Genomic DNA, 25,842 nt, shown 5'->3' on the forward strand with positions numbered 1-25,842 from the left:
TGTGCATGTAACAAAAGCAACAGATGACCCAAAAAATTATCATGCTTTAACCCTTGCTCTTCAACTTTTTTGGCGAACCTGTGTCTTGCCTCCTCTTGGGTCAATATATTTTTCCTGAAGTCAGGTGTTCAACATTGAATGCAGTTCTCCAGAGGGGGTTTGACCAAGGCTTTGCTGCAGCATTCTGAGCAAATTGCAGTTTCGGAGAGTGGGAATGGGGAAGTTTGGCTACAAGAACATTACAGAAGATGGGGCATGGAGTAATAAAGGCATGAATTCTCATCTCAGTTGCAATGGAGGAAACTGGGATTATTGCAAAAAAGGAGTAAATCCTGATGGCAAAGTGCATTGGGAACTGAGACTCAGCTGAGGAAGAAGCAACATGTCCTCCTGCCCTACTACCGGACTTAGCTTAATGGAGCAATCCTTGAGGTTGATGGAGTTAAGGACAGAAGCACATAGAAAGTGACAATAGCAAAGATTATAGCTTCAGTTTTGCCTTATTTAAACTGGGGGAAATTTTAGCTTATCCAAGAACTACTGTCAGACAGTTTTGTACAGTCTATATTTAAATGTTATATTCCTACATTTTTACAAAAAACTGAAATGCATTATAAATGGATGCCTGCTTATAATGACCATTTACAGGTTGTAATATTGCACATTAAGGTCAGTATTAAGAGGTAATCTTGATTGATGATGAGAGTTTCGTGTTAATTGTTTCCTCGACAGGTATAATGTGGGGAAGTTATGAAAGGCCCTTAAACCCATTCCAAATGAATTAAACATTATTAGATATATCAAATCAATTTGCCTTGAACTCCTGAAAAGAAGCAGGTACAGATTTGAGTAGATCAAAACTAATTAATCATTAATAGTGATTAATTTGATTTTATTTATAATTCCACAGCAGAGACCATGGCCGGAATTCTCACAAAAAAAATTCGAAGTGTCAGATTTGTGGGAAAACTGGAAAAATTCACGCTGTTTTTTTCAGTGGGAGTTCACACTGGAATCCCCTGCACTCTGTGCACTGCAGAGGCCACCTGCATGAATATCATTAAATTTCAGGGGTGGGGCCTATTCCCACCTGGGAGGCTGAAACCCAGCAGGTCTCTGCACATACGCAGTGGCCCTGAACTGTCAGCCTCCCATTTGCTGGCCAGCTCGATCGGCCACTCCCCCTAGCATTGCGCTCCCGCCCCCGCCCCCGCCACCCAACCATTCCTGGGCCCAGCCCCGACCCCCCACGCCAATCTGGAGTGCACCAATCTCCAGATCCCTCCTCCCCCCAGGCATTGCCGAGCCCCCAGCAGGCAGACACCCCTCTCCCCCCACAGTGCCGACACCCATGGACCACCCCGATCCTTCCTGCCCTGACCAATCCCTATGCAGAATAGCAGCGGAAGCCCCCCATCCCCACCGATCATCCCCTAGGCCCACCCCCATCAGGCCCTGCCAAGGTGCCCCTTGGGCATGGGCACTTTGCCTCGGGCAGAGCCATCGGCAGGGTGCCCATGCCCTGAGGGCACCACCCCGCTGCCGCCTAGCCCCCCTAGGGGACCCTGATTGTCCCCCTTCACTCCAGCGGGGTCCTCCCAATAGTTCCCCAAAAGTGGGGACCTACTGTAAACGCCTTTAGAGTGAAATACTCTGGCGGGTTGGGAGAAGCTAGCGGGTGAGGAGAATTCAGTCCTGGGCCCGCTAATTACATTTAAATTACATTGCAATAAGATTGCTGGTCTTTCCGCCAGTTTCAAGCACAGATCAGACAGCGCCAGAAATCCGGCACTGCGAGATACGCATGCGGCAGAAAAGCATGTGCGAATCCCGCACATGCCTGGCCATGAGATTCTCCCACCCCGCTGCACTAGAAAATTAGCACGGCGAGGTGGGAGAATCACCTCCCTGAATTTTGTTTTAAAATGAAAAGCTGGAATCACTCAAACCATAACGCAGGAGATTTGTATCATTCTATTAAATTCTACTAATGCTGACCTATTACTTTTTTTGTTAAATATTAATTACATAAAGAAACATAGAAAGCTAATGATACCGATGCTGTATTACCTTCTAGTACAGGAACTAAAGCTCTGCTTTGCAAAAGTTAATCTGGCACCAGATCTATGTTATTATACACAGCCTGTCCCTTAGTTGTCAGCTAATCAACAATGGCCAAAGTAAACAGTAATCCAGTTTAATATGCAAGCCAGTCAAACCATTAAGATTACTGCCAAGTCAGCAAGTTAGAGTGCACAGGGTTGCAAGTATAGTGGGCTACAAACTTCCAGTTTCTCTGCAACTTTGCATGCACTTTACCTTGTGCAGGAATTGTGTGACCGGTAATAGCAATTCTTCTCAACATGTACCACCACAAAGTAAATTCTATTTCCCACATTAGAGCTCTTATTTTACTGTCAATCCAATTAAAGTGTTACACAGATTTAAATGACCATTAGACCACACCCCAAAACTGAATAGAGTGGGTTGCTGAAAAAGTGCTGCAAATACGGTCAACACCGACATTGTCACATGAATATGTGAGGAGACATAGAAGGTAAATCAATTGTCTTTTTTAAAAGTCCAGTGTAAGGGTGCAGCACAGAGAACCTGAACATTGTTGAAACCCGTGTGCAACAAGGTGTGGAAAGCTAAGTTTCATTTTTTATAACTTTTCCGCAATGCATTTGTACTAACATTTTCTCACGGGGTAAATCATGCTGAGGTTTTCAAGTTTTATTTGTGCTGGGGCATGTTCCAATGTTACAACATGCGGGGATGTGCTGCTTACAGCGCTGTGATCAGCTAACCTTGGCAGAGATCATTTAACTCGTGGACAGTGCATGATCAGAGGTCAGAACCAATTTGTGTCAGCCACCTCTGCAAATGTGTTTAATTAACCAATGTAAGTAAATGGGTGTTCTTTGGAGTAATGCATAATAATGACTGTGTAAGAAAGAACAGAAGACGATGACTGGTATCATGTAAGCCAGAGAAGGAACTCCTAATAAACTTGTGCCCGACCACGAGGTGTTGGAGAATTCTTGAACCTAACAAAGGGGAAGTAACTTTCTAAGTTTTGGCTCAGATTTATACTTTAACACAGCAACATATTAAGAGCCTTTTATTCCTGAGCCCTCCCTTTACCTGGCCACTAAACAGGTGCAGCACAGCAGAAGTCCACAACTATGAAAATCTGGATTTCCTCATCCGGGCCATTTAAATGACCTAACTCAGTGTAAATGTGTCTCTGACAAGGCCAAATAATGTCAGATGCACTTGAAAAATCAGGGTGGCTTTAGCGATAATCAGGATAACTGCCTGCTGCTGGGGGTAGCTGTCTGCCTGCTGCTGGAGTAGCTGGGAGATTGTAACTGAGAGTTGGGTCCAGCACCGAAAAGCATAATGTACATGGAACCCTTCGCCCTGCCCTGGGGACCTTGGTGATTGGTGACATTTGAGAGGTAGGTCATAATTCCATCATTGTTGGGTCTCTGCCAATATGAGGGTAAAGACCAAGACTGTCTCCAATTTGATTGAAACAGTACCATCTGTTCAAAATCTACTTTTGCGAACGCCAGCCTCCTCAACTTCTCCAGTTAGCATTAAAAGATATTAAAAGAACTCAAGACCCAGCTGTCTCAGTCTCTACCCATTTCACAACATCATTGCACAAAGGAAACAATAAGCTCACTAGCCACAAGAGTGAAGGACTCTCCCTTCCAACAGGAATTAAGTAAATTCATAACAATGTTATACATTAAATGGAATATCTATGTCCAGATTGAAACATCATTTATTATAAATCTTTATCGTTTGTAAACCTTTCCAATCTTTAATGGGGTTTTTCATGGTCAGGCAGAGACTTGCAGCACGGAAACTGGCTGCTGGCAATCTTGAGTGCGCCGATGCAGCAGTAAACCACTGCACAAATGGAAGAAATACTTCAATGCCCGCAGTTCAAGTGGCACATTATCATTCCAGTTTAAAAGTTTAAAGTTTATTTATTAGTGTCACAAGAGGCTTACATTAATACTGCAGTGAAGTTACTGTGAAAATCCCCATTTGCCACACTCTGGCACCTGTTAGGCTACACTGAGGGAGAATTTAGCATGGCCAATGCACCTGACCTGCACATCTTTGGACTGTGGGAGGAAACCGGAGCACCCGGAGGAAATCATACAGACACGGGGAGGACGCGCAGACTCCACACAGGCAGTGACCCAAGCCAGGAATTGAACCCCGGTCCCTGGTGCTGTGGGACAGCAGTGCTAACCACTATGCACCTGCATTGATGTCATTATTATTTTCTGTTTTGGTACAGATTAGCCACTGATGATCCAATGTGAAACAAATCCTTACATTCATTTTGATAGTACTTTATTAGTCCATCTCCCAGGTGCATGGATATGGCAGTAAATGTTATGATACTAGACCAGGAGTCCAGAGACCTGGGCTAATAATCCAGAGACATGCCAACATGGCAATTCATTGGGTTGCTGGAAGGAAGCATGTTATCTTTTACCAGTCTGACCATGGTGACTCCCACACCAACATCGTTAAAATATTAGTTCTGCTGTCAAATGGGCTAGCAAGCCACTCAGTTGTATTTGATCAACATCCACAGTCCAAGGTAACAAGCCTTTCACCACTTTTTAAAGGCAACTAAGGGTGGGAAATAAATGTCAATGGTGCACGTCCTCATTATTAGCTTGAAGTTAATCTCCCATGGCTTTATTCATGAGTGGAAACGAAGAATTGGGATTAGGCAAGTCTGCATATGTACACAAAGTCTTTTCCAGGATTTTCCTCGCTATTACTCTGCCAGGAAACTCTTTCCCTGTCCAATCACTGGATTTATGAAGAATTTCCCAATATCCATCCCAAGTCTACCTAATGATTTGAATTTATGTCTTCTGATCTTTTTCTTGCACATTCATTTGCCGTATATTCCAGACCAAACTTTATCATTCCATTAAGGATGAATTAAAAACTAAACTATAAAATGAGAAAATAGAACCAAGAAAATAAATTGAAAGAAACCTTTTGACACCTACCAGGGACAGGTATGTGCACAACATGTGTGATAAAGCCTGACTGTAACGTAAAGGGGTAACATTAAAGACCAGGTAACGAGAAGTGAATTCCATGCTCTTAGAAAATATAGTGAGAAATAAAGGGAAGGTATGGCTAATTTTCATGTTGTTTCCCCCCAATTGGATTTACATTGCAAACGTCATCGACATGTTCACCTGGGTGAGACAGAAATGGCAGCTGGAAAGGAATTCAACAATGGAACTGATTGAAGTTCCAACATTTCAAGTTTGTATCTTCTTGATACAGACAGGCTTCCTGTCCCATGTTATGATTCCTGACTTGTCACACACAAGATTTTTAAGTTAGACAGGTTTAAAGAATAAATCTTTTTTTAAAAAGTGTCAAAATTTAAAATGAGAAATATGTTCCAACATATATTTTCGGTCATGTAAATTTCCTTTGCTGAGCAATTGTCCAGACAAGCAACGTAGAAACTTCAGTAAGATGAAATTGCCTAGGTTTTGAGACTTCTCAAATTTTCTTATCCTTCATTACTTCAATTTTCTCAAAAACTAAAGCTATTTCCTTAAAATAACAAGCCTTTCTGAAACTCTAGGCATTAAAAAAATCAACTATATATCTTTAGTTGATGGAAATAGTGGGTATAATTTTAAAATTATATCTGTACTAGATCTAGGACCCAAATATTAACCCAGCATGATCACTGTTCAGGAAAAATATTCACTACTTTATAAATTTTCCACTGACTGAAATACTACATTGACAGAGTGGCAATTTGTTTTGCGGGGGGGGGGTATGTAGTCATAACATTGAGCATATGGAAAACGGGACATTAAGAAGTTCTCATTACAAACAACACATGCAACTCTAATCGAAAAAAGAGCTTATCTGGGTACACTTACGAATGAGCTCCTCCTTACATTCTGCCTCTTGAGACAATACAATTTCTCTGGGGGAAAAGATACATATATTATGGTACTGGATTTAATACCAATTATTGTAAATATACTTTAAAGGGATCTTAGGAGTCAGAAATTATTGGATTCTCAGTTCTTAAATTGGCCAACTAAACAAAAAACTTTCACGGGAACATTTTTCTTCCTATACAGCTACTTGCATGTTTATAGCAGCCTTAATTCAGTAAAACCACTTTCCAAATAGTGTCAATCTTTTCCGAATCTCCATGTTTGAATCCTCAAATCATATTTTCAGCTTTGTCATTGTACTGAAACGGCTCTCGAGATCACAAATGACAACCTGAGACTGTGAGGCTGCCAACCCTCTGTGACCTATCGGCCATACCACCTTCCTCCATCATCATCCAGCTAGATTGGACTGCACTTGCATCGTTGTAAAAACCCATCTGGTTGACTAGGTCCTTTAGGGACGGAAATCTGCCACCCTTACCTGGTCATGTGACTCCAGACCCACAGCAATGTGGCTGACTCTTAAATGGTTTAGCAAACCATTCAGCTGAAGGTCAATTAGGAATGGGCAATAAATGCTGGTCCAGCCAGTGACGCCCACACCCCCTGAACAAATAAAAAGATATGCTGATAACACACAGCTCTTAACCCTCTTAACTCGCCTACTGTGGCTACATTATTAGACTACTTATTCAGCATCCAATACCAAATGAAAAAGCATTTCTTTGAATTAAATATTCGAAAGACCAAAGGAATTATCTTCAGTTCTCACTCCAAACTCCATTCCTTAATCACTAAATTCATCTCTCTCCTTGACAAGCCTGAGGCTGTACCAGACTGTCCACAACCTTGGTGTCACGTGACCCTGAGGTGAGCTTCTGGCTACGTATTCTCAGCAACACCAAGACTGGTTATTTCCATTCTTGTAATATTGTTCAATTCTGCCCCTGGCTCAGAGCTTCTGCTACCAAGACCTTCATCCTTGACTGTTACCTCTTGACTTGACTATTCCAACGCACATTTAGCCAGCCTCTTTCAGTTTACTCTCTGCAAACCTGTGATCACCCAAACCGCCACTGCCTGGGTCCTAACTCATACCAGGTCCTGTTCACCCATCACCTCTGTGCTCACTCATCTGCATTGGCCTGTTTATGCAATGTTTCGATTTTAAATTCTCATTCATGTTTTCAAATTCCTCTGTGGTCATATCCCCCTCCTCTACTTCTGTTGTCTCCTACACCCCTTAAACTTTTGAGATATTTGTGCGCCTTTAAACCTTGGCTTCTTGACAATCCCCAATTTTAATCACTCCATGTTTGGTGACTGTGCCTTCAGCTGCAAAGGTCCTACCTCTAGAATACCACGCCACCATCTCTTCATCTGTTTTAAAGTGCTCCAGCAAAACATATGCTCTTGGAGCAAGCTTTAGTCATTTGATCTCATATCTACTTTTCACTTGGTGTCAAATTTTGGTTTATAATGTTCCTGTGGAGCACCTTTGAATGTTTTATTACGTTAAGGACACTCTATAAACACAAGCAGTTGTTGCTGTTATACAAGGTCTCAAGGTTAATAAGACTGCTCTCAGCAAAGTTTCACACTAAGCCATGAGATTTTCAGACAAATAGTGAAAAGCTTGGTCAAAGATAGGTTTTAAGGAGCATCTTAAAAGGAGGAAAGAGGGGTAGAGAAATTTAGAGAAAGAATTCCATGGGAGATCAATGACAATTGGGGATGGTGCAAATAAATTAAAACAATTTGCATTTATGTAGCACCTTTACAAAATAAAACGTCAGGGTATTTAGAGTGACAAAGCAGATATTAAGGAACAAATGATGGGAAAATTAGGGCACAGTAAAAAAAATAGGTTTTAAGTTTTATAAGAAGATGCAGACAGTGGTCAAAAGAAATACTTGAGGGAATTCTGGGGAGTAGAATCATATGGCTGAAGGATGTCTCATCAATGGTAGGGTGAAGGGAAGTTAGATGTAAAGAAGGCTAGAAAACAGACCATGAGATGAAGGAGGAAGCTAAGAATAGAGTTGGAGCATGGCCATGAAAGGACTTGAGGATGAAGATTTAAATTCAGTGTGTTGGGGGACCCCAAAGCCAGCCTAGGTCAGCAAGCAAAGGGAGGATGCAAGAGCTGGAGATGAGATATTAAACCCAGAGGCAAAAAACAACATGGGCAAGAATTCTGATGGCAGCAATGATGTGTTACAGCAAATGTGTATTTCAGAAACTGTAACATGAGGTCTCCATATCATGTCCCAGTGTAATTTATTTTAATAAAGCTATCAGTGAAAGATTCACTGTCCAGAACTGGTACAGAGATAGTCCCGCTAATGTACTCCAATAGAGGCAGGGTGTTACAGAGGTAAAAAAAAAGGATGTGAGATTTAAAATCGAACTCTACTGAGGTTGCACTTGGTTTGAGTAACTAGGTGGGATAATAGAGTTAAGGGTAAAGGTGCAGAGTTCATAACAGAAGCCAGAAATGATCATTCTGGTCACCTTAATAGCTTAGCAGATAGTTAACTTAGATTAACAGGCAGAGATGACTGTGAATTCAAACTGGTGACATTTGGGTTGGAGTCATCAGTATACATACAGAACCTGACTCCATGCCTCCAAATCACATCACTGAGGGGAAAGAAAAGACAAGAAAAAAAAGTGTCCTTTGGAGATGTCAGAGGGGTAGAATGAGAAACCAGCATCGTATTGGTGCAGGTAGCAGTGAAAATAAGTGAAGCCAGTCCCATGGAGCTGGACAGCAGAGGAAAGGCAACAGAGGAGGATGGTATGGTGACCGTGTCAAATGCCAGAGATTGAAGAGTGATAACGAACTATGATTACAGAGAACGCCATCCATAGCTCTGGTCAGGGTGGTCCCAGACGGCAAGCACAGAAAAAGTTGGACTAAAGGGAATTTTGAAAGAGGTGACATTGAAGTAGGATATGTTGTCATGTTCAAACATGAGGATATTAGAGAAAGGATGACAGCCAGAGTAGGCAAATGGATAAGAAATAGGTTTTATTTGAGGAGAGAACTGATTTTACAACAGTTCCAAAAGGGATAAGAAACAACGGCTAAGCAAAGGAAGGCATTTAAATTTACAAAACCAGCAAGTATTAGGGCCAGAGGAAAATAGTTGAGTGTTCACAAGTTGAGAATGGGAGCAAGTCAGGCAAATAGGATGTGGGTCTCATTGAAGCAATTAATTTAGAGTGGGTGGCTGCGGAAGATGATAGAGAAGTTAATAATAGGAGCGTGGAGAGAAGATGAACGTATAAAAAGGCTTCAACTGTATAATTATATAGTTCAGCATTAAGACAGCATTTAAGAATGGAATAAGATGACTCAAATGTAAAATCAGTCATGTAACTTAATATTTTAAAGTGAATATAAATAAGTGTATTTAACTAAAAGTTAACAAAATTAGGGAAAATATATGAAAGAAGAAAAGGGAAGTTGTAAACATGAAAATCAAAATCCAATGAAATGAGCAGAACCATACATCATATCAAACATATTTTTCAATCCAGGCATGCAAATATTAAATGGATCGAATCTTAACTCTGGGAAAAATTAGAAAAAGGATACTTACTTTGCATTAACTAGAATGACTAACATAAGAAAGAAAATGAGGAAAGGCTCTGCTTGCTGCAAATACACATCCCACATCAGCTGGGCAACTTCTCCTGTACAACAGCCAGCAAAGAGGCTTGCTCCCTTTAGAACAATGTATAACAAAACAAGAATGTTTCAGAAACTGAAATTACTAGATGTCCAAAATCATAACTTCATAGCAATTCATAACCATTTTTTACGGATACAGATATTTTTCAAATCTCTATAAAGAGAATGATGGCTAATTATCTAATTGCATAATAAAAGTAAAATAAGTTCAAGGCATTTTGAGTTATCAACTGAACCCGGTGTTAGACTATAGCTTTGCTTGCACATGTATAACTTTTGCTTAAGAGAAGAATCCTATTTTTCTTTCAGTTTAGTCAGACTCTTCAGACATGAGGAGGTTAACAAAACAACTCATTAATTAGAATCTGGCAAAAGGAATATTTTGAATCATATAATTGTACATAAAGTTCACTTATTAAATTGTGATGTATGACATGTAAAGATCAAGTCTATGTTAATGGATTTAAAAGAAGCAATTGTACTGCTTCAGTCGAAAGGGGTAATGGAAAAGGAAGACTTGTACACCAGCTCTACCTCACCACTTCCTCACTTGACCCCCTCCAGTGTGAATAAAATTGACTGTTTATCTGGCATCCAAACTGCCTGAGTAGAAACTTTCCCAAACTAAAAACTGGGAACACTGAAGCTACTGTCTTCGATTCCAAACACAATTTTCTAGCCACTGCCTCTACTGCACTCCCTGTCAACTGTCTGAAGCTGAACCAAACTGTTTGCAAACCTGTTATTTTTGATCCCAAACTTTCAACCAATTATTCTTGCCATCACCAAGACCGCCTATTTCTACCTCTAACATCACCCAACTCCACCCCTGCCTCAGCTCATCTGCTTCTGTTATCTTGACTACTCCAACATACATTTGGCTGTAAACCTGTAGTCATCGAAAACTCTGCTGTCCTTGACGCAAGTTGTACCGTGCTATTCACCACCAGCGATATTCCTTCTATGCGAGGTGGCACAGCCACACAAATGGGAATGTGCTGAGCAGGGAACAAGTCTTTGCACAAGGAATATTTCTTGTAAAATGTGTATGCCAATATGTTAATCTTAAATGGGCAATGTTGTGCAACAAGCTGGCCATACACTATAACTGTAGGTAGAGAGAATGTTGCTCCCTGTGCTTACTGATCAACATTGCCTCAATTTTAAAATATTCATCCTTGTTTCAAATCCCTCCATACACTCCTTCCCTAGTCCTGTAATCTCCTCCACCAGTACAACTTTCTGATTCTGATCTTTTCAGCATTTCTGATTTTAACTGTTCCACCATTTGCAGCCATGCCTTCAGCTGCCAAGCTTCTAAGCTCCGGAATTCCTTCTTTAACCCTCTCCCTGCCTCTTTTTCCGACATTGTATAAAACCAACCTCTACAAACCTCGCCCCCACACCTCTCTGTCTCTCTCTCTCTCTCAGTATACAATTAATCACATTTTTATTTTGTTTCAGTTCTGCAGGAGGGTCAACGGACTCAAAACAGTAACTCTATTTCTCTCTCCACATATGCTGCCAGACCTGCTGAGTTAATCGAGCAGTTTTTGTGTTTATTATTCTATAAGCAAGGTATTGTTCATTTATCCTAATCTCACTTTAGGGGGTTTAAAGTCAAACTTTGTTTGAAAATGCTCCTGTGAAGCACCTTGAGATACTCTATTACATTAAATGTGCTACGTAATACAAGTTATTGATGTTATGTCATCCAGTTTCAGAATAGCACTCGCAGAGTCATCTAGGTACCTAAAGATAATGGCTAGCTTAAGGAGTAAGAAGTCTCACAACACCAGGTTAAAGTCCAACAGGTTTATTTGGTAGCAAAAGCCACTAGCTTTTGGAGCGCTGCTCCTTCATCAGGTAAGTGGGATTTCCATTCACAAACAGGGCATATAAGCTAGTTTAAGGAGGCCAGGAGAAAATATAAAATCATTTTTAAATTATTCATCAGAAACAATAAAATTACTCAAATATTAGGCCTTTATTGAACTTATTCTGGATTATATTCAATGATTTTACAACAGTACTTCTGACCATACAAAACGTCAGTGCATGGGATGAGATCTTTGAAAGAAAACTGTCAGACAGGAGGCTACTTCTATAACTTGTGTGTTAGCACTGTCATGAACAGGAGCTGAAAGCCATTCTATTAAATAATGAAAATGGAATCCGTTCAAAAGTTCAATTACGTAACTGAAAATTAAAATTAAAATTCCAATCTAAATTGTGAGACTAGATTAAAAAATAAGTGTACAATTAACAGAAGTGAACTCTACCAACAATATTCCTTTGTGAAAAATAAATACTTCTGTATATTGATACAATAATAATGACATACAAATGACTGGAGAAGACTATGTCAGATAGGAGGTGGTTACAGACTACTTAGTTGCTAGAATGTTGAAAAGTACTTTTTTTAAAAAAGAGATATATTTACCCAGCTGATTGCGTAGGAATCTGGAGTAACCTTCTTTGTGTCAAGAAAAGAGCAAAGCTCTGGTTCATGATACTGCAGAAGAAGCCTGAAGAGGTGGAATGGTCGGCCCTTGGGGACACAATCCCTATTTTAAAAAAAACAGCAATCCAGTGTGGAAAACAGAACTTCAAGTTGGTACACAATTATCTATGCCAGCTGGCAATTCACTTAAGAACATAAGAGATCTGTGGAATCATTCCAATCCTGTGCAAAGTAATTAACTACAAATAAATGGCAGTGAGAGATAGAGAATGGAGACACCCTGGGCGGGATTTTACGGTCTCGCTCGGGTGAGACCGGGAATTCCTGCCCGAGGTCAACGGAAATTTTAATCGTCAGACCTTCGCCAATTCAGTGGTGGGCAAGGTGGTAGAGTTCCGGCCCTTGTCTATATGCTATACTAAAGAAAATTAATTCAGTTGACATCTGTGTGTTCTTACCTAGGTATGTACTTATTCATGATGGCATAAAAACAATTGTATAAATCATTCCGTGGCAATCGGAGTGGGACGAGAGGTTTAAGCAAGTCAGTCCAGCCAAGACTCTGAGTATACATGACATTTCGGGATTTGCAGTAGAATGTGAACACAGATTCAATGTCTGAAAGTAATTGCGTCTTCTCCTCTTCTGGCACTGAAAGGTGGTCTACATGTGGGAAAAGGAAAATATTAATGTACAAGTCAGAATTATAATACATCACTTTTGAGCTGTTACTGTGCTTTAAGTTTCTGAAGTTTGATAGGGGGGAGCAAAATCTAGTCCTTCAAAAGTGCTCTTAAAACACATTTTAATTTGACAAAGAGAGCTATAATCAATGGAATTACCAGGATGGAAAAACAGCCTCAACTGCCTCAGCCTCTGACTCTGGAATTCTGTCCCTAAAGCTTCTCCCATCTTACTCTCTTCCTTTAAGATGGTCATTAAAGCCCACCAACTTTGACCAAGCATATTGTTCATTGTTCTCAATGACAACTTTTGTTTGATAATGCTCTCAAGGAGTGCTTTGAGATGTTTTACTATGACAAAGATGCTACATGAACGTAAGTTGATGGTTTCCTGTCTTCAACTAATACCTACTAACTTGCATTTGGGACCAGTCACAAAACAAGAGCAAGAACCTTAAGTAACTTTTGCCATCACTAATACAGGGTGTTGATGCCAATAACACCTTTCTATCTGCACCAAATCAACAATGTATTTCTTAATTATAATCTCCAAATTCCTAGCAAGTTACCAATAAATGAACCAATGTGACATTTTTCAGCAAGGAATGCATTAACAACCGGCAACTTGTTAATTTAATGTAAAAACAAATAAATTTTTAAAAATCACTAAGCAAAGGAAGGATGAGAGGCTTGGTTGAGTTTAAGGACTGTATAAAACTAAAAAAGCTGAAATGAGTTTTCGGGCCAGATTTCCAGCACTTACTCTATATACCTGAAGGTAAAGCCTTCAATATCAGAATGAAGGAAATGGAGAATGCACAAGTGGTCAGTGTTACAGAAATAGCATTTCACCAGAGGGATGGAGGGCTGGAGGAGGGGACAGAAATATGGAGGGCCAAGAAAATGGAGAAACTTGAACAAAATGAGAATTTTAAAATCAAGGCATTGGTGGCTGGAATGAATTTCACCTCATCCAAATAGGATGCCAGAAACAGTCTGGCAACACAGAGGCAATGGTGGGGCTAGAGATTGTATTGATGTAGAGCTGGGTGATGTCAGCATATACTTGTAATTATTATCATTGTAATTATATTGCAATTATCATCATAATGCTGTTATCAAAGGCAGCGTATAAAACATATTTTGGGCATGCTGTAAGCTATAAGTCACTTATTTGTCTCTCAAACAGCTTTAAATCATAAAATTATTATACCAGCAGCTCAAGAACAAATTATTTATGAATTGGATATGGGATCTTCAAAGAAGAGGACAGAAAGTGGGGCTATGGAAAATAGAAAAAAACAAGCCAAATAGAATTATACAATTATGTAACCTTAAATTAACACATATACACTATTGCTATACATAGCAGGTAGACTACAGAAGACTATTTAAAAACAGATAAAGAATTTGAATGTAGAGCAACTTTCCCTGTTAATTATTAAAAGATGTGTGTGTGCACTAAATATTAAACATTTAGAAGTAGAGGAACAAAGCCTCAGGGGTTCAGATGCACACAAAGCTACACAAAATTAACATATTGGGGTCTATGTTTTTATTAATAGGAATATAGAGTACACAAAAAGGTAATACTGAACCCATACAAATTATTGAGAGAGAACTGTGCTCAGTTTTTGGTGCTTTATTTTAGAAACTATGTCAAGGCCACAGAGATTCACTGTTCTGGTCATGAGGGTCTTCAGCTCTGGGGTGAGACTAGAGAAATGGGGCCTCTTAAAATAAAGATGGTCAATAAATCTAACAGATGTTCAAAATTAGAGTTTTTAATACTTAATTGGAAAAATATTATCCCCCAGTTGGTGACTCACTAATTTATGGCCCAGGATATTGCCGTACTTCTATCTATCAATGTTGACAATGTGACTCTAAAGATTTTTGATAGCTTCACATATCAAGGCTCCATAATTGCAAATCTGTCAATTGGTTTTGGAATCAATACATGCACCACAAAAGCAGCAGCTGTTATGTCCAAGCTGAATCAGAGTGCGGAAAAACAGCAACTTTATTGATAATATGAAGTTGATCTTTCTCTACACCCTAGCTATGACTCTAACACTACATCATACAGCCTCTCCTTTCCTTCTCTACAGCATACCTTTGACTGTCTAACACGCAAGAAACAATACTTTTCACTGTATACCAATACATCTGACAAGAATAGATCAAATCAAAACAGCAAACTGAGAGTCAACCAAGCTTGTCTCCTCAGCACACTCCTTTACATTGGTGAGACCTGGACAACGTGTGCTAGGCAGAAGGAAAAAAAAAATTGAATGCTTCCCTCTTTATTACCTCAGAAGTACCCTTGGCATCTCAAGGAACCAACTGAGAGATCCTGGAACGTACAACTGTTGCTAAGCTAATGATGTTGGTGCTGGCTTGGTCATGTTCCAAGTACGGATGATGGCATTTACCCAAAGACCACCTGTAGGGTGAATTTGCCACTTGGTCAGGATCACCTCGGTTTCCATACCTCTCCTACAAGAGCAGCTGCAAACAAGGTGCAAGATGGTGGGCATTGATGCTGACAATTGGGAACCAGATGGCCATGAGCTCTGGAGCTGACTGTTTTGAACTGCATTGGAAAAGATGAGCAGAAACCAAAAAAATTCAGCTGGCCGAAAACAGGGCCAGCGAAAACAGAGGTCATGGAATCGTACACTTCTCAGCAGTAAATGAGACAAGGGACTACCATGCCAGAACAGGGCTCCTCAGCCACACTAAGTGACGATTTACACAAAGTTGCCCACCATGGTGCAGGCCATCATTCCACAAGACAAAGGCTGCCTCCAATTCGAGGGTATACATTTTAAAACAAGGAGAAATTAGGACATGAAATACCAAACTAGAAAGTGGTGGAAGCAGAAAAGATTTAAGAGAAGTGGATAAATATTTGAAAAGAGAAATTAACAAGGTATAGGGAAAAGGGAGGGGAAATGGGAATAAGTTCACAGCTTTTTCAGAGAGCCAGCATGTGAAATTGGCTTTCTTATGTGCTGTAAGATTCTATTTCTCCCGCAACCTTTGGGCTTTTAAAGCCCAAGCTTAGTACACCCAACAATAATCTCTCAATTTATCTCTCTTGAATCTCAGTGACATCCTGCACTCTGGACTTTGGTTGTAATGGCTCTCCCTCACTTGTTCATACCTGATGGTAATTATAAGGAATAACCTGAGGTTAGACAAACATTCTTGTGTTTTACAGAAGATACTTCATTAACTCACCGATGAGTTTTTGGCAGTCTTCTTGAATTAACGTCTGTTCAGGTAGATCTAGAGATCCATCCCAGGATCCTAAGCTACCCACTTTCCCTGCTACATTAAGTGAAATCTGAAAAGTAAGGAGAGTTAAAAGGCAACATGAAAAATGTAGCACAGAAAAAGAATTACATTATGTGTTCCAGATTCACATGATGGCACTTTTGAAGTGCAATAACTGTAATAATGTAGGCAAACTCAGCAGATAACTTGCACACAGCCCCACAAACAGCAATGAGATAAATGACCAGGCAATCTGATATTTATGGTGTTGGTTGAGACTAATGTTAACCAGAACACTCTGAAAATTCTCCAGGCTCTTCTCTCAACAGTCACATTGGTTCTTCTACGTCCACCTAAGCAAACAGACAGGACCGGAATTTAATATCGCACCTGAAAGGTGACACCTCTAACAGTGCAGCAATTCTTCAGTATTGCACGGCCGTACTGGACTGCGACCTTAGCTTGTGTGTTCAGGTCTCCTTGATGGAACTTGAATCCTCAACTTTCTAATTCATAGCTGAGCACGTTATCAATAAGCCGATGCATGCCGAACAGGATGCACAAGAATACTTTTAATTGAATAGTTGCTGTCATGCTCATAGCCCAATCATCCCTTCCTCAAATGTTATAAGAGGAAAACATGCCAGGTAGCTAAACAAAAATGGGAACAAATATAACAACAATGCAGTCTATTTGTATTTATTTTGCAGAAACATTTTAGTTTTATTTTTCTTCTGCAGTTGCAATCTCCTAGTGGAGTACAATTCCATGGCATAAAAACAGTAGTAGGCCCCAAGCCTGTTCTACAATTCAATGAGATCAAAGCTGATCTGCATCCTGGCTTCATCTACTCCCTTAGTATCTATTGATACCCTTGGTTAGAAGTTTATTGTTCTGAGATTTAAATGTATTATTTGAGCTAGCATCTGCTGCTTCTTGAGGGATACTGAGTCACATTTCCAACATTCTTTGATGATGTACCTCTTAGCTTCTCTCTTGAATGGACTGGCTCTGACATCAGCAGAAAGCTCTGTCTATCCTATTAATTATTTACAAAGTACAAAAAGCCTCAATCAAATCAACCCTTAATGTTCTATATTCCACGGAATACAAGATTAGTTTATGGAATATCTCCTCATAATCTAACCCTTGGTAACATTCTGGTGAACCTGCGTTGCACTCCTTCCAAGCTCAATATATCTAAAGGTGCATGCTCTCCATAGGCACCATTTAAGCTCACACAAGAACAAGAAACAAGGCACCAAACAAAACACCGGCAAGAGCTATAATCTTCAGGAGAGAATAATATATTTCGTATTAACTCATTATTTTTGTAACATATGACAGTTGTTGGGACTGAATACTATTTAAGTCTATTGTTCATCACTTGTTTTGGCCTTCGAGATCCGAATTTAGTATATTTATAGATGAAATCCAAAGAACAAAGACTTGTATCAAACTGTCAAATTTGAAGTTTACTGTGCAACAACCATGTAAATATTGTGTAGTTATGCAAGAGCAGAAAACTCCAACAGAATGGGTGTCATTAAGAAACTTTTATTTAAGTTTTGAAAGTTAACACGCACATGTCCTTCTTTTACTTGTGAGCTGAAACAATGTTCAGTAATTGACCATGTGCTCACATGGGTTTAGCACGAGTCATTCAAAAGCTACCTTAAAGTAAATCCCGGTTGTTATTCTTCCCTCATAGTCCAGGAGCACTGAGGCCAACTAAAGCACATACACTTCTTTTCTTGTTCAGATTAGAGAATCAAACACAGTACCTTCTGGCTTGAGATTTATTTCCAAAATAGATGGCAAATTTTTTTAGAGGACATTAGGGGAGTACAGGCAATTTGAAGTTTTTAATGCTCGAAAGGAGCTGATTATCCTACTGATCCTTTGCTAACGTCAGAAGTTAAACCGGTAATCTGTGACAAGTAAGTCAAGTTCTCAAAAAATGTTTACCTGCTTGTGTGCAATGTGCTGGTTTGCCTAAGCAGAGTAATTTAATCAATGTCTGTACAGTCACATACTACTTAAAATATTCAGTTCAAATTGGCAAATTCAGTATAACTAACTGTACCATTAAGCATTTACCTTCCATACTTTGGCCCTTTGGTCAGCTGGTATGCATCGTCCTTGAATTATGTTTCTTAGTGTTTCCAGGTCATAGCCACCTTCATCCAATGCTTCAGCTAGGTCTTTATCCCTAAGGTAGGATGGAAGATTGACTAAGTACTAATCACATTATTGATTTTGGGATTGCATTAAATCGATAGTATTACAGAACAATATTACAAGCAACTTAATGCATCAGACTTAGCAGTAAGCTAAGTCTAACTTCTGTTTAGAACACATCATCACTGCTTGACCTTTACATACAAAAGGCTTTTGTCCGATTTCAAAAAGTGACTTGTGATCAGAAACTGACTAGAACAGTAAGTTACGCCACACTCCTTGTATAGAAAAACAAGGAGGTTGAAAACATAGTAATAAAAACAGAAAATGCAGGAGGCCATATCTGTAACATTTGTGGAAAGAAATGGTCTTAACACAGACAATGCCTGACGTGCTAAGTGTTTTCCAGTTTTTTTCTTTTTGTATTTCATAAATCCAGCATTCGCAGTATTTTGCTTTTGTTTTAATGGAAGGATAGCAAGTCAGTATCCATAAACAGAAGTTTGTTAGTTATACTCCATGTGCGCACTTTTCATCAATTAGCAAAGTACAAGAAAATGTCAATCATGCTTCAAAGAAGTGGGCCTTTTCTAAATCTGCTAAAACTTCCATTCTCGTAAACTATAAAATATAAAACAGAAAATGTGTACAATTTCCAGTGATAAAGCTGGTCTCCTACAATTTATTTTTAATGACAAGAAATGTTTTCGAACACTAATTTTGTTGTGCACTCCTGCAACGTACACAGTATACTACAATACATCTTGTCTAACCACTGACTAAAATCATTAAGGAATGACGGATGTAACAGAGGCAGCATTTATAAAGTACACAATGTTGCCTCTGTCAGGTTTATCTGATCACTCTCTGATCAGCTTAATTTCAATCTCAGTTGAGGATATTCTCAAAACATGTTCAAACACGTGACAAGTCCTCAATTAGCTGCATCTCCCCTTGTTATACAAACTATATATATGAACTCTGAATTAGGAACAGGAGCAGGCCACTCAGCCCCTCGAGCCTGCTCCACCATTCCGTAAGATCGTGGCTGATCTGATCGCAACTTCAACCCCACGTTCCTGCCTGCTTCCGATAACCTTTCACCCGCCCTTGTTAATCAAGAATCTATCTAGCTGTGTTAAAAATATTGAAAGACACTGCCTTTTGAGAAAGTGTGCTCCAGAAACTCAAGACCCTCAGTAATAAAATCTCATAACCTTTGTCTTAAATGAGCAACCTCTTATTTTTAAAACAGTGACCTCTCATTCTAGATTCTCTGACAAGAGGAAGCATTCTCTCCACATCAACCCTATCAGCATCCTTCAGGATCTTAAAAAGATTGTGATCAACTCACCTCCTACTCCTACAGTCCAAACATGTGCGGGTTAGGTTGATTGGCTATGCTAAAATTGCCCCTTAGTGTCCTGAGATCCGTAGGTTAGAGGGATTAGCGGGTAAATGTGTAGGGATATGGGGGTAGGGCCTGGGTGGGATTGTGGTCGGTGCAGACTCGATGGGCCAGATGGCCTCTTTCTGCACTGTAGGGTTTCCATGATTCCTCTAAACTCTAGTCGATACAAACCTAACCTCTCCAATCTTTCCTTACAAGACAACCCACCTATTTCTGGTATTTGTCTAGGAAATCTTCTCTTAACTACTTCTAACACATCTTTCCTTAATGTGGAGATACCAGCGTTGGACTGGGGTGGGCACAGTAAGAAGTCTCACAACACCAGGTTAAAGTCCAACAGATCTATTCACAATCACGAGCTTTCGGTGCGCTGCTCCTTCATCAGGTGAGTCACCCGAGGAAGGAGCAGCGCTCCGAAAGCTCGTGATTCCACATATTTCCTTAAGTAAGGAGATCAATAATGTACACAATACCCCAGCTGTGGTCTCACCAATGCTCTGTACAACTGAAGCATAACTGTCCTACTTTTATAACCAATTCCCCTCGTAACAAGTGGTAACATTCTATTAGCTTTCTTGATTACTTGCTGTACCTGTATACTAGCCTTTTGTGATTCATGCACCAGCAGACCCAGATCCCGCTGCCCTCAAGAGCTCTGCAATCTCTCACCATATCGATAATATGCTTATTTTTTTATTCTTCTTTCCAAAATGGACAATTTCACATTTGCTGATATCACATTCCATTTGCCAGTTTTTTGCACTCATTTAACCCATGTCCCTTTGCAGCCTCCTTACATCCTGTTCACAATTTACTTTCCTACCTACCTTTTTATTGTCAGCAAATTTAGCAGCCATACCTTCAGTCCCTTTATCCACGTCATTTATATAAATTATAAAAACAAAGAGAAAAATACCCAAAACCTTTAAGAAATCATTGTCAAAGAATATGAAGTTAATGTTGTATTTATTAGAAATATACTTTAAAAAAATTGTGAACACACTGCGTTCAAGTGAAGGAAAGCGTCAAGCAGAGGGCAGCAAAGCGGCAGCGCTGATTGGCTGTTGTGGGGAAAATTTGCATTGGTGCAGTCACTGCTTCCAGAAAGTGGTCTGTGAAGGAGCTGTTGTAAAGGGACTGTTAAACCCCAAACACTACTTCAGTGTTTCCCTCCCTAGCTCCTCCTCTAACCAAGAAAGTCACGGTGAGGACCACAAACAAGGGAAAGGTGAGTTGAGATTCTTTCCTCCTTTTACCTATACAAGGGCAGTATGGCAATTAGGTATGCACCTCCTGACAGATGTGGGAAATCAAGGAGCAATCTAGTCTCCCAATTTATCTCTAGACCACATTGTTCAGTTGGAGCAGCAGATGGACACACTGCGGAGCACACAGTGGGCAGGGAGTGTGATAGACATTAGTTACAGGAAGGTTGTCACACCACAGGTTCAGTCAGGTAGATGGGTGACTACCAGGAGAGGCAGGCAGATACTGCAGGAGTCTCCCGTGGCTATTCCCCTTTCAAATAGGCATACCATTTTGGATACTGTTGAGAGGGATAGCCTCTCAGGGGAAAATACCAGCAGCAGCCAGGCCTGTGACACCACACCTGGTTCAGCTGTAAAACAGAGTCGGGCAAAGAGCAAGCAAGGAGTAGTAATAGGGGACTCGCTAGTTAGAGGCACAGACAGGCGTTTCTGTGGCCAGGATGGTGTGTTGCCTCCCTGGTGCCAGGGTTAAGGACATCTCTGAGCCATTACAGGACATTCTTAAGGGAGAGGGTGAGCAACCAGAGGTCACTGTACATATTGGTACCAACGACATAGACATGAAAAGGGATGAGGTCCTGAAAAACCAATATAGAGAGTTAGGCAGAAGGCTAAAGTGCAGGACCTCGAAAGTAGTAATTTCTGGACTACTGCCCAGTGAGAGTAGGAATAGGAAGACTAGGCAGGTGAATGTGTGGCTTGAGAGCTGGTGCAGGGGGCAGGGATTTGATTTGTGGATCAATGGGATCTCTTCTGGGGAAGGGGTGATCTGTTCAAGAGGGACAGGTTACACCTGAACTGGAGAGGGATTAATATCCTGGTGGGGAGATTTGCTAGAGCCACTTGGGAGGGTGTAAATTACCCAAAGCAATGCAAGAGGCCTGAACGGGCAAGGCAGATGAACTCAGGGCATGGATGGGTAAATGGGACTGGGATATTATAGCTATCACTGAAACATAGCTAAGGGAAGGACAGGACTGGCAACTCAACATTCCAGGGTACAGATGCTATAGGAAAGATCGAACAGGAGGTAAGAGAGATGGGGGAGTTGCACTTTTGATTAGGGAAAACATCATGGCAGTACTGAGGGAGGATATATCCAAGGGTTCGCCCAGAGTCTATATGGGTAGAACTGAGAAATAAGGGGGAAATCACTTTGATAGGGTTGTACTATAGGCCCCCAAATAGTCAGCAGGAAATTGAGGAGCAAATGGGTAAGGAGATTACAGATAGCTCCAAGAAAAATAGGGTGGTAATAGTAGGGGATTTTAACTTTCCCAACATTGACTGGGACAGCCATAGTACTAGGGGCTTGGATGGAGAGAAATTTGTTGAATGGATTCAGGAAAAATTTCTCATTCAGTATGTAGTATGTAGAGAAGGGGCTAAACTTGATCTCCTCCAAAGATATTCTACAAATATATAAAAGGCAAAAGAGTATCTAGGGAGAGAGTAGGGCCTCTTAAGAATCAAGAAGGTCATATATATGCGGATCCACATTTGTAGGTGAGATCCTAAATGAATATTTCTCATTACTGTTGAGAAAGACATGGATGTTACGGAACTTGGGGAAATAAATAGTGATGTCTTTAGGAGTGTACATATAACAGAGAAGATAGTGCTGGAAGTCTTAAAGCGCATCAAGGTAGATAAATCCCCAGGACTTGAAGAAGTGTATCCCAGGATGCAGTGGGAGGCCAGGGAGGAAATTGCAGGTCCCCTAGCAGAGATATTTGAATGATGGACAGCCACAGGTAAGATGCCTGAAGATTGAAGGGTGGCAAATGTTGTGCCTTTGTTTAAAAAGGGCTGCAGGGAAAAGCCTGGGAACTACAGGCCAGTGAGCCTCACATCTGTAGTGGGTAAGTTATTAGAAGATATTCTGAGAGACAGGGTTTACAGGAATTTAGAGAGGCAATGACTGATTAGAGACAGTCAGCATGGCTTTGTGAGTGGAAAGTCATGTCTCACAAATTTGATCGAGTTTTTTTTGAAGGGGTAACTCCTTTACATTGGTAAGGCCACACTTGGAGTACTTTGTACAGTTCTGGTCACCCTATTATAGAAAGCATATTATTAAACTAGGAAGAGTGAGGTAGATGAGGGCAGTGCAGTTGATGTTGTCTACATGGACTTTAGCAAGGCCTTTGACAAGATACACCATGGTAGGTTGTTGCATAAAGTTAAATCTCACTGGATCCAGGGTGAGGTAGCCAAATGGCTTGATGACAGAAGACAGAGTGTAGTTGTAAAGGGTTGTTCTTCAAACTGGAGGCCTGTGACCAGCGGTGTGCCTCAGGGATCGGTGTTGGATCCACTGTTATTTGTCATTTAAGTTAACCTACTAACTTAGGTTAGTAAGTTTGCAGATGACATCAAGATTGGTGGCATAGTAGACCATGAAGAATATTATCTAGGATTGCAACGGGATATTGATCAATTGGGCCAGTGGGCTGACGAATAGCAAATGGAGTTTAATTTAGATAAATGCTGGGTGATGCATTTTGGTAGATCGAATCAGGGCAGGACTTACTCAGTTAATGGTAGGACATTGGGGAGAGTTATAGAATAAAGAGGTCTAGAGGTACAGGTTCATAGCTCCTTGAAAGTGGAGTCACAGGTGGACAGAGTGGTGAAGGCAGCATCCGGCATGCTTGATTTCATTGGTCATAACATTGAATACAGGAGTTGGGACGTCTTGTTGAAATTGTACAAGACATTGGTACGGCCACACTTGGAATACTGTGTACAGTCTGGTCACCCTATTATAGGAAGCATTTAATTAAACTAGAAAGAGTGCAGAAAAAATTTACTAAGATGCTACCGGGACTGGATGGTTTGATTTATAAGGAGAGACTGGATAGACTGGGGCTTTTTTCTCTGGAGCGGAGGCGGCTTAGGGGTGACCTTATAGCAGTCTATAAAATAATGAGGGGCATGGATCAGCTAGATAGTCAATATCTTTTCCCAAAGGTAGGGGAGTCTAAAACTAGAGGGCAGAGGTTTAAGGTGAGAGAGGAGAGATACAAAAGGGTACAGAGGGGCAATTTTTTCACACAGAGGATGGTGAGTGTCTGGAACAAGCTGCCAGAGGTCGTAGTAGAGGCGGGTACAATTTTGTCTTTTAAAAAGCATTTAGACAGTTACATGGGTAAGATGGCTATCGAGGGATATGGGCCAAACGTGGGAAATTGGGACTAGCTTAGTCGTTAAAAAAGCTGGGCCGAAGGGCCTGTTTCTATACTGTAAACCTCTACGACTAATATAATTTTGAAAATTGCATAGACAGACAATTCTCCAAGCCCTATGTCTGTGACATCTCCACAGGGTGACATAGACACAGACAAAGATGGTACTATGCTGCATTTTTAAACTTGGAAAGAATTGCGAAGTGTCCGGATCAAAAACACTAGCACACAATGACAACGGCAGCTCTGTGGCACAGTGGTTAGCACTGCTGCCGCACAGCACCAGGGAGCGGGGTTCAATTCCAGCCTTGGGTGACTGTGTGGAGTTTGCACATTCTCCCCGTGTCTGCATGGGTTTCCGCCCCCAGTCCGCATGGGTTTCCTCCCCCAGTCCATAGATGTGCAGGTTATGTGGACTGGCCATGATAAATTGTTCCATAGTGTCCCAAGATGTTCAGGTTAGGGGGCTTAGCAGGGTAAAAACGTGGGGTTACGGGAATAGGGCCTGGATAGGATTGTCGTCGATGTGGACTCGATGGGCCGAGTGGCCTCCTTCTGCACTGTAGGGATTCTATGATTTTATGAAGTCACGTTTGACAAATTTAATGTTTTGCAAAGAAGTGATAACTGCATAGATAAAGACTATGCAGCACATTTGTATATATGGATTTTCAGAAGGTATTCAGTAAGGTTCCCTACAGGAGGCATGGAACAAAAAAAAGGTGCAAGAGAAAATGTAGTATCGTGGATACAAAATTGGTTGACAGACAGGAAATAAAGGGCTCAATCTAACAGTTGCTTTAATGGAGAAGGCTTGAAAGTGGCGTGTCACAATAATGAGTTCTAGATATACTTTTGTTTCTCCAGTATAATTAGATGATTTGGATTTGGGAGCACAATATCAAAAGTTACTGAAGACCCATGCAACAAAGCCTTCCTAATTATTTGCTGTACCTGCTTGCCAACCTTTTGTGGTTCTTAAACAGGAACACCCAAATCCTTCTGTACTTAAGCATTCTGCAGTCTCTCTTAATTTAAATATGCTGCTTTTCTATTCTCATATTTTCTAACATTATACCCTTTGCATGCTCTGTGGCCTCCTCAGAACTTCCTTTCCAATTTAACCATGTATCATGAGCAATTTTGGTTACAATGCATTCAGTCCCTGTAACTAGTTGAGACCCCAGCACTGATCCTTGTGGCACTCCATTAATTGAAGTTTGCCAACCTGTAAATGATCCATTTATTCCAACTTTGTTGCTTGTTCGTTAGCCAATCCTTTAATCACACTGATGTATTACATCCGACTTCACGAGCTCTTATTTTGTGTGATACATTAATCAAATAACTTTTGTACATCCAAATACACAACATCTACTTGGTTCTGTTTATCTACTCTGCTTGTTACCTTCTCAAAGAACTCTAATAAATTTGTCAAAGATAATTTTCCTTTTGTAAAGCCATGTTGACTCTGCTCGATTGTATTATGATTTTCTACTGCTACTGCTTCATTAATAATGGATTTTAGCATTTTCCAATTGACAGATGTCAGCCTAACTGGCCTATCACCTCCTGCTTTCTGTCTCCCTCCTTTCTTGAAAAGAAGTATTACATGTACAGTCTTTCCAATCCTTTGAGATCTTTCTAGAATTTGGGCCTTTTGTTCCATTAGTTTCCTAGA

General features: G+C 40.5%; 1 protein-coding gene across 2 annotated transcripts in view; it reads right to left on the reverse strand.

Moving 5' to 3' along the window:
• tbc1d23 (TBC1 domain family, member 23) overlaps positions 1 to 25,842 on the reverse strand; it is a 68,298-nt gene that overhangs the window by 36,403 nt on the left and 6,053 nt on the right. For both annotated transcript variants that reach the window (XM_078232862.1, XM_078232861.1), the window contains exons 2-7: positions 18,214 to 18,325; positions 16,078 to 16,183; positions 12,607 to 12,811; positions 12,128 to 12,251; positions 9,593 to 9,717; positions 5,961 to 6,007 (exon numbers count right to left, since the gene is read on the reverse strand). In XM_078232862.1, coding sequence (XP_078088988.1) covers positions 5,961 to 6,007; positions 9,593 to 9,717; positions 12,128 to 12,251; positions 12,607 to 12,811; positions 16,078 to 16,183; positions 18,214 to 18,325 — 719 coding nt within the window. The remainder of the gene's footprint in view (positions 1 to 5,960; positions 6,008 to 9,592; positions 9,718 to 12,127; positions 12,252 to 12,606; positions 12,812 to 16,077; positions 16,184 to 18,213; positions 18,326 to 25,842) is intronic.

This window comes from Mustelus asterias, chromosome 17 (genome assembly GCF_964213995.1).
Source record: "Mustelus asterias chromosome 17, sMusAst1.hap1.1, whole genome shotgun sequence".
In the NCBI taxonomy this organism is placed as follows: Eukaryota; Metazoa; Chordata; class Chondrichthyes; order Carcharhiniformes; family Triakidae; genus Mustelus; species Mustelus asterias.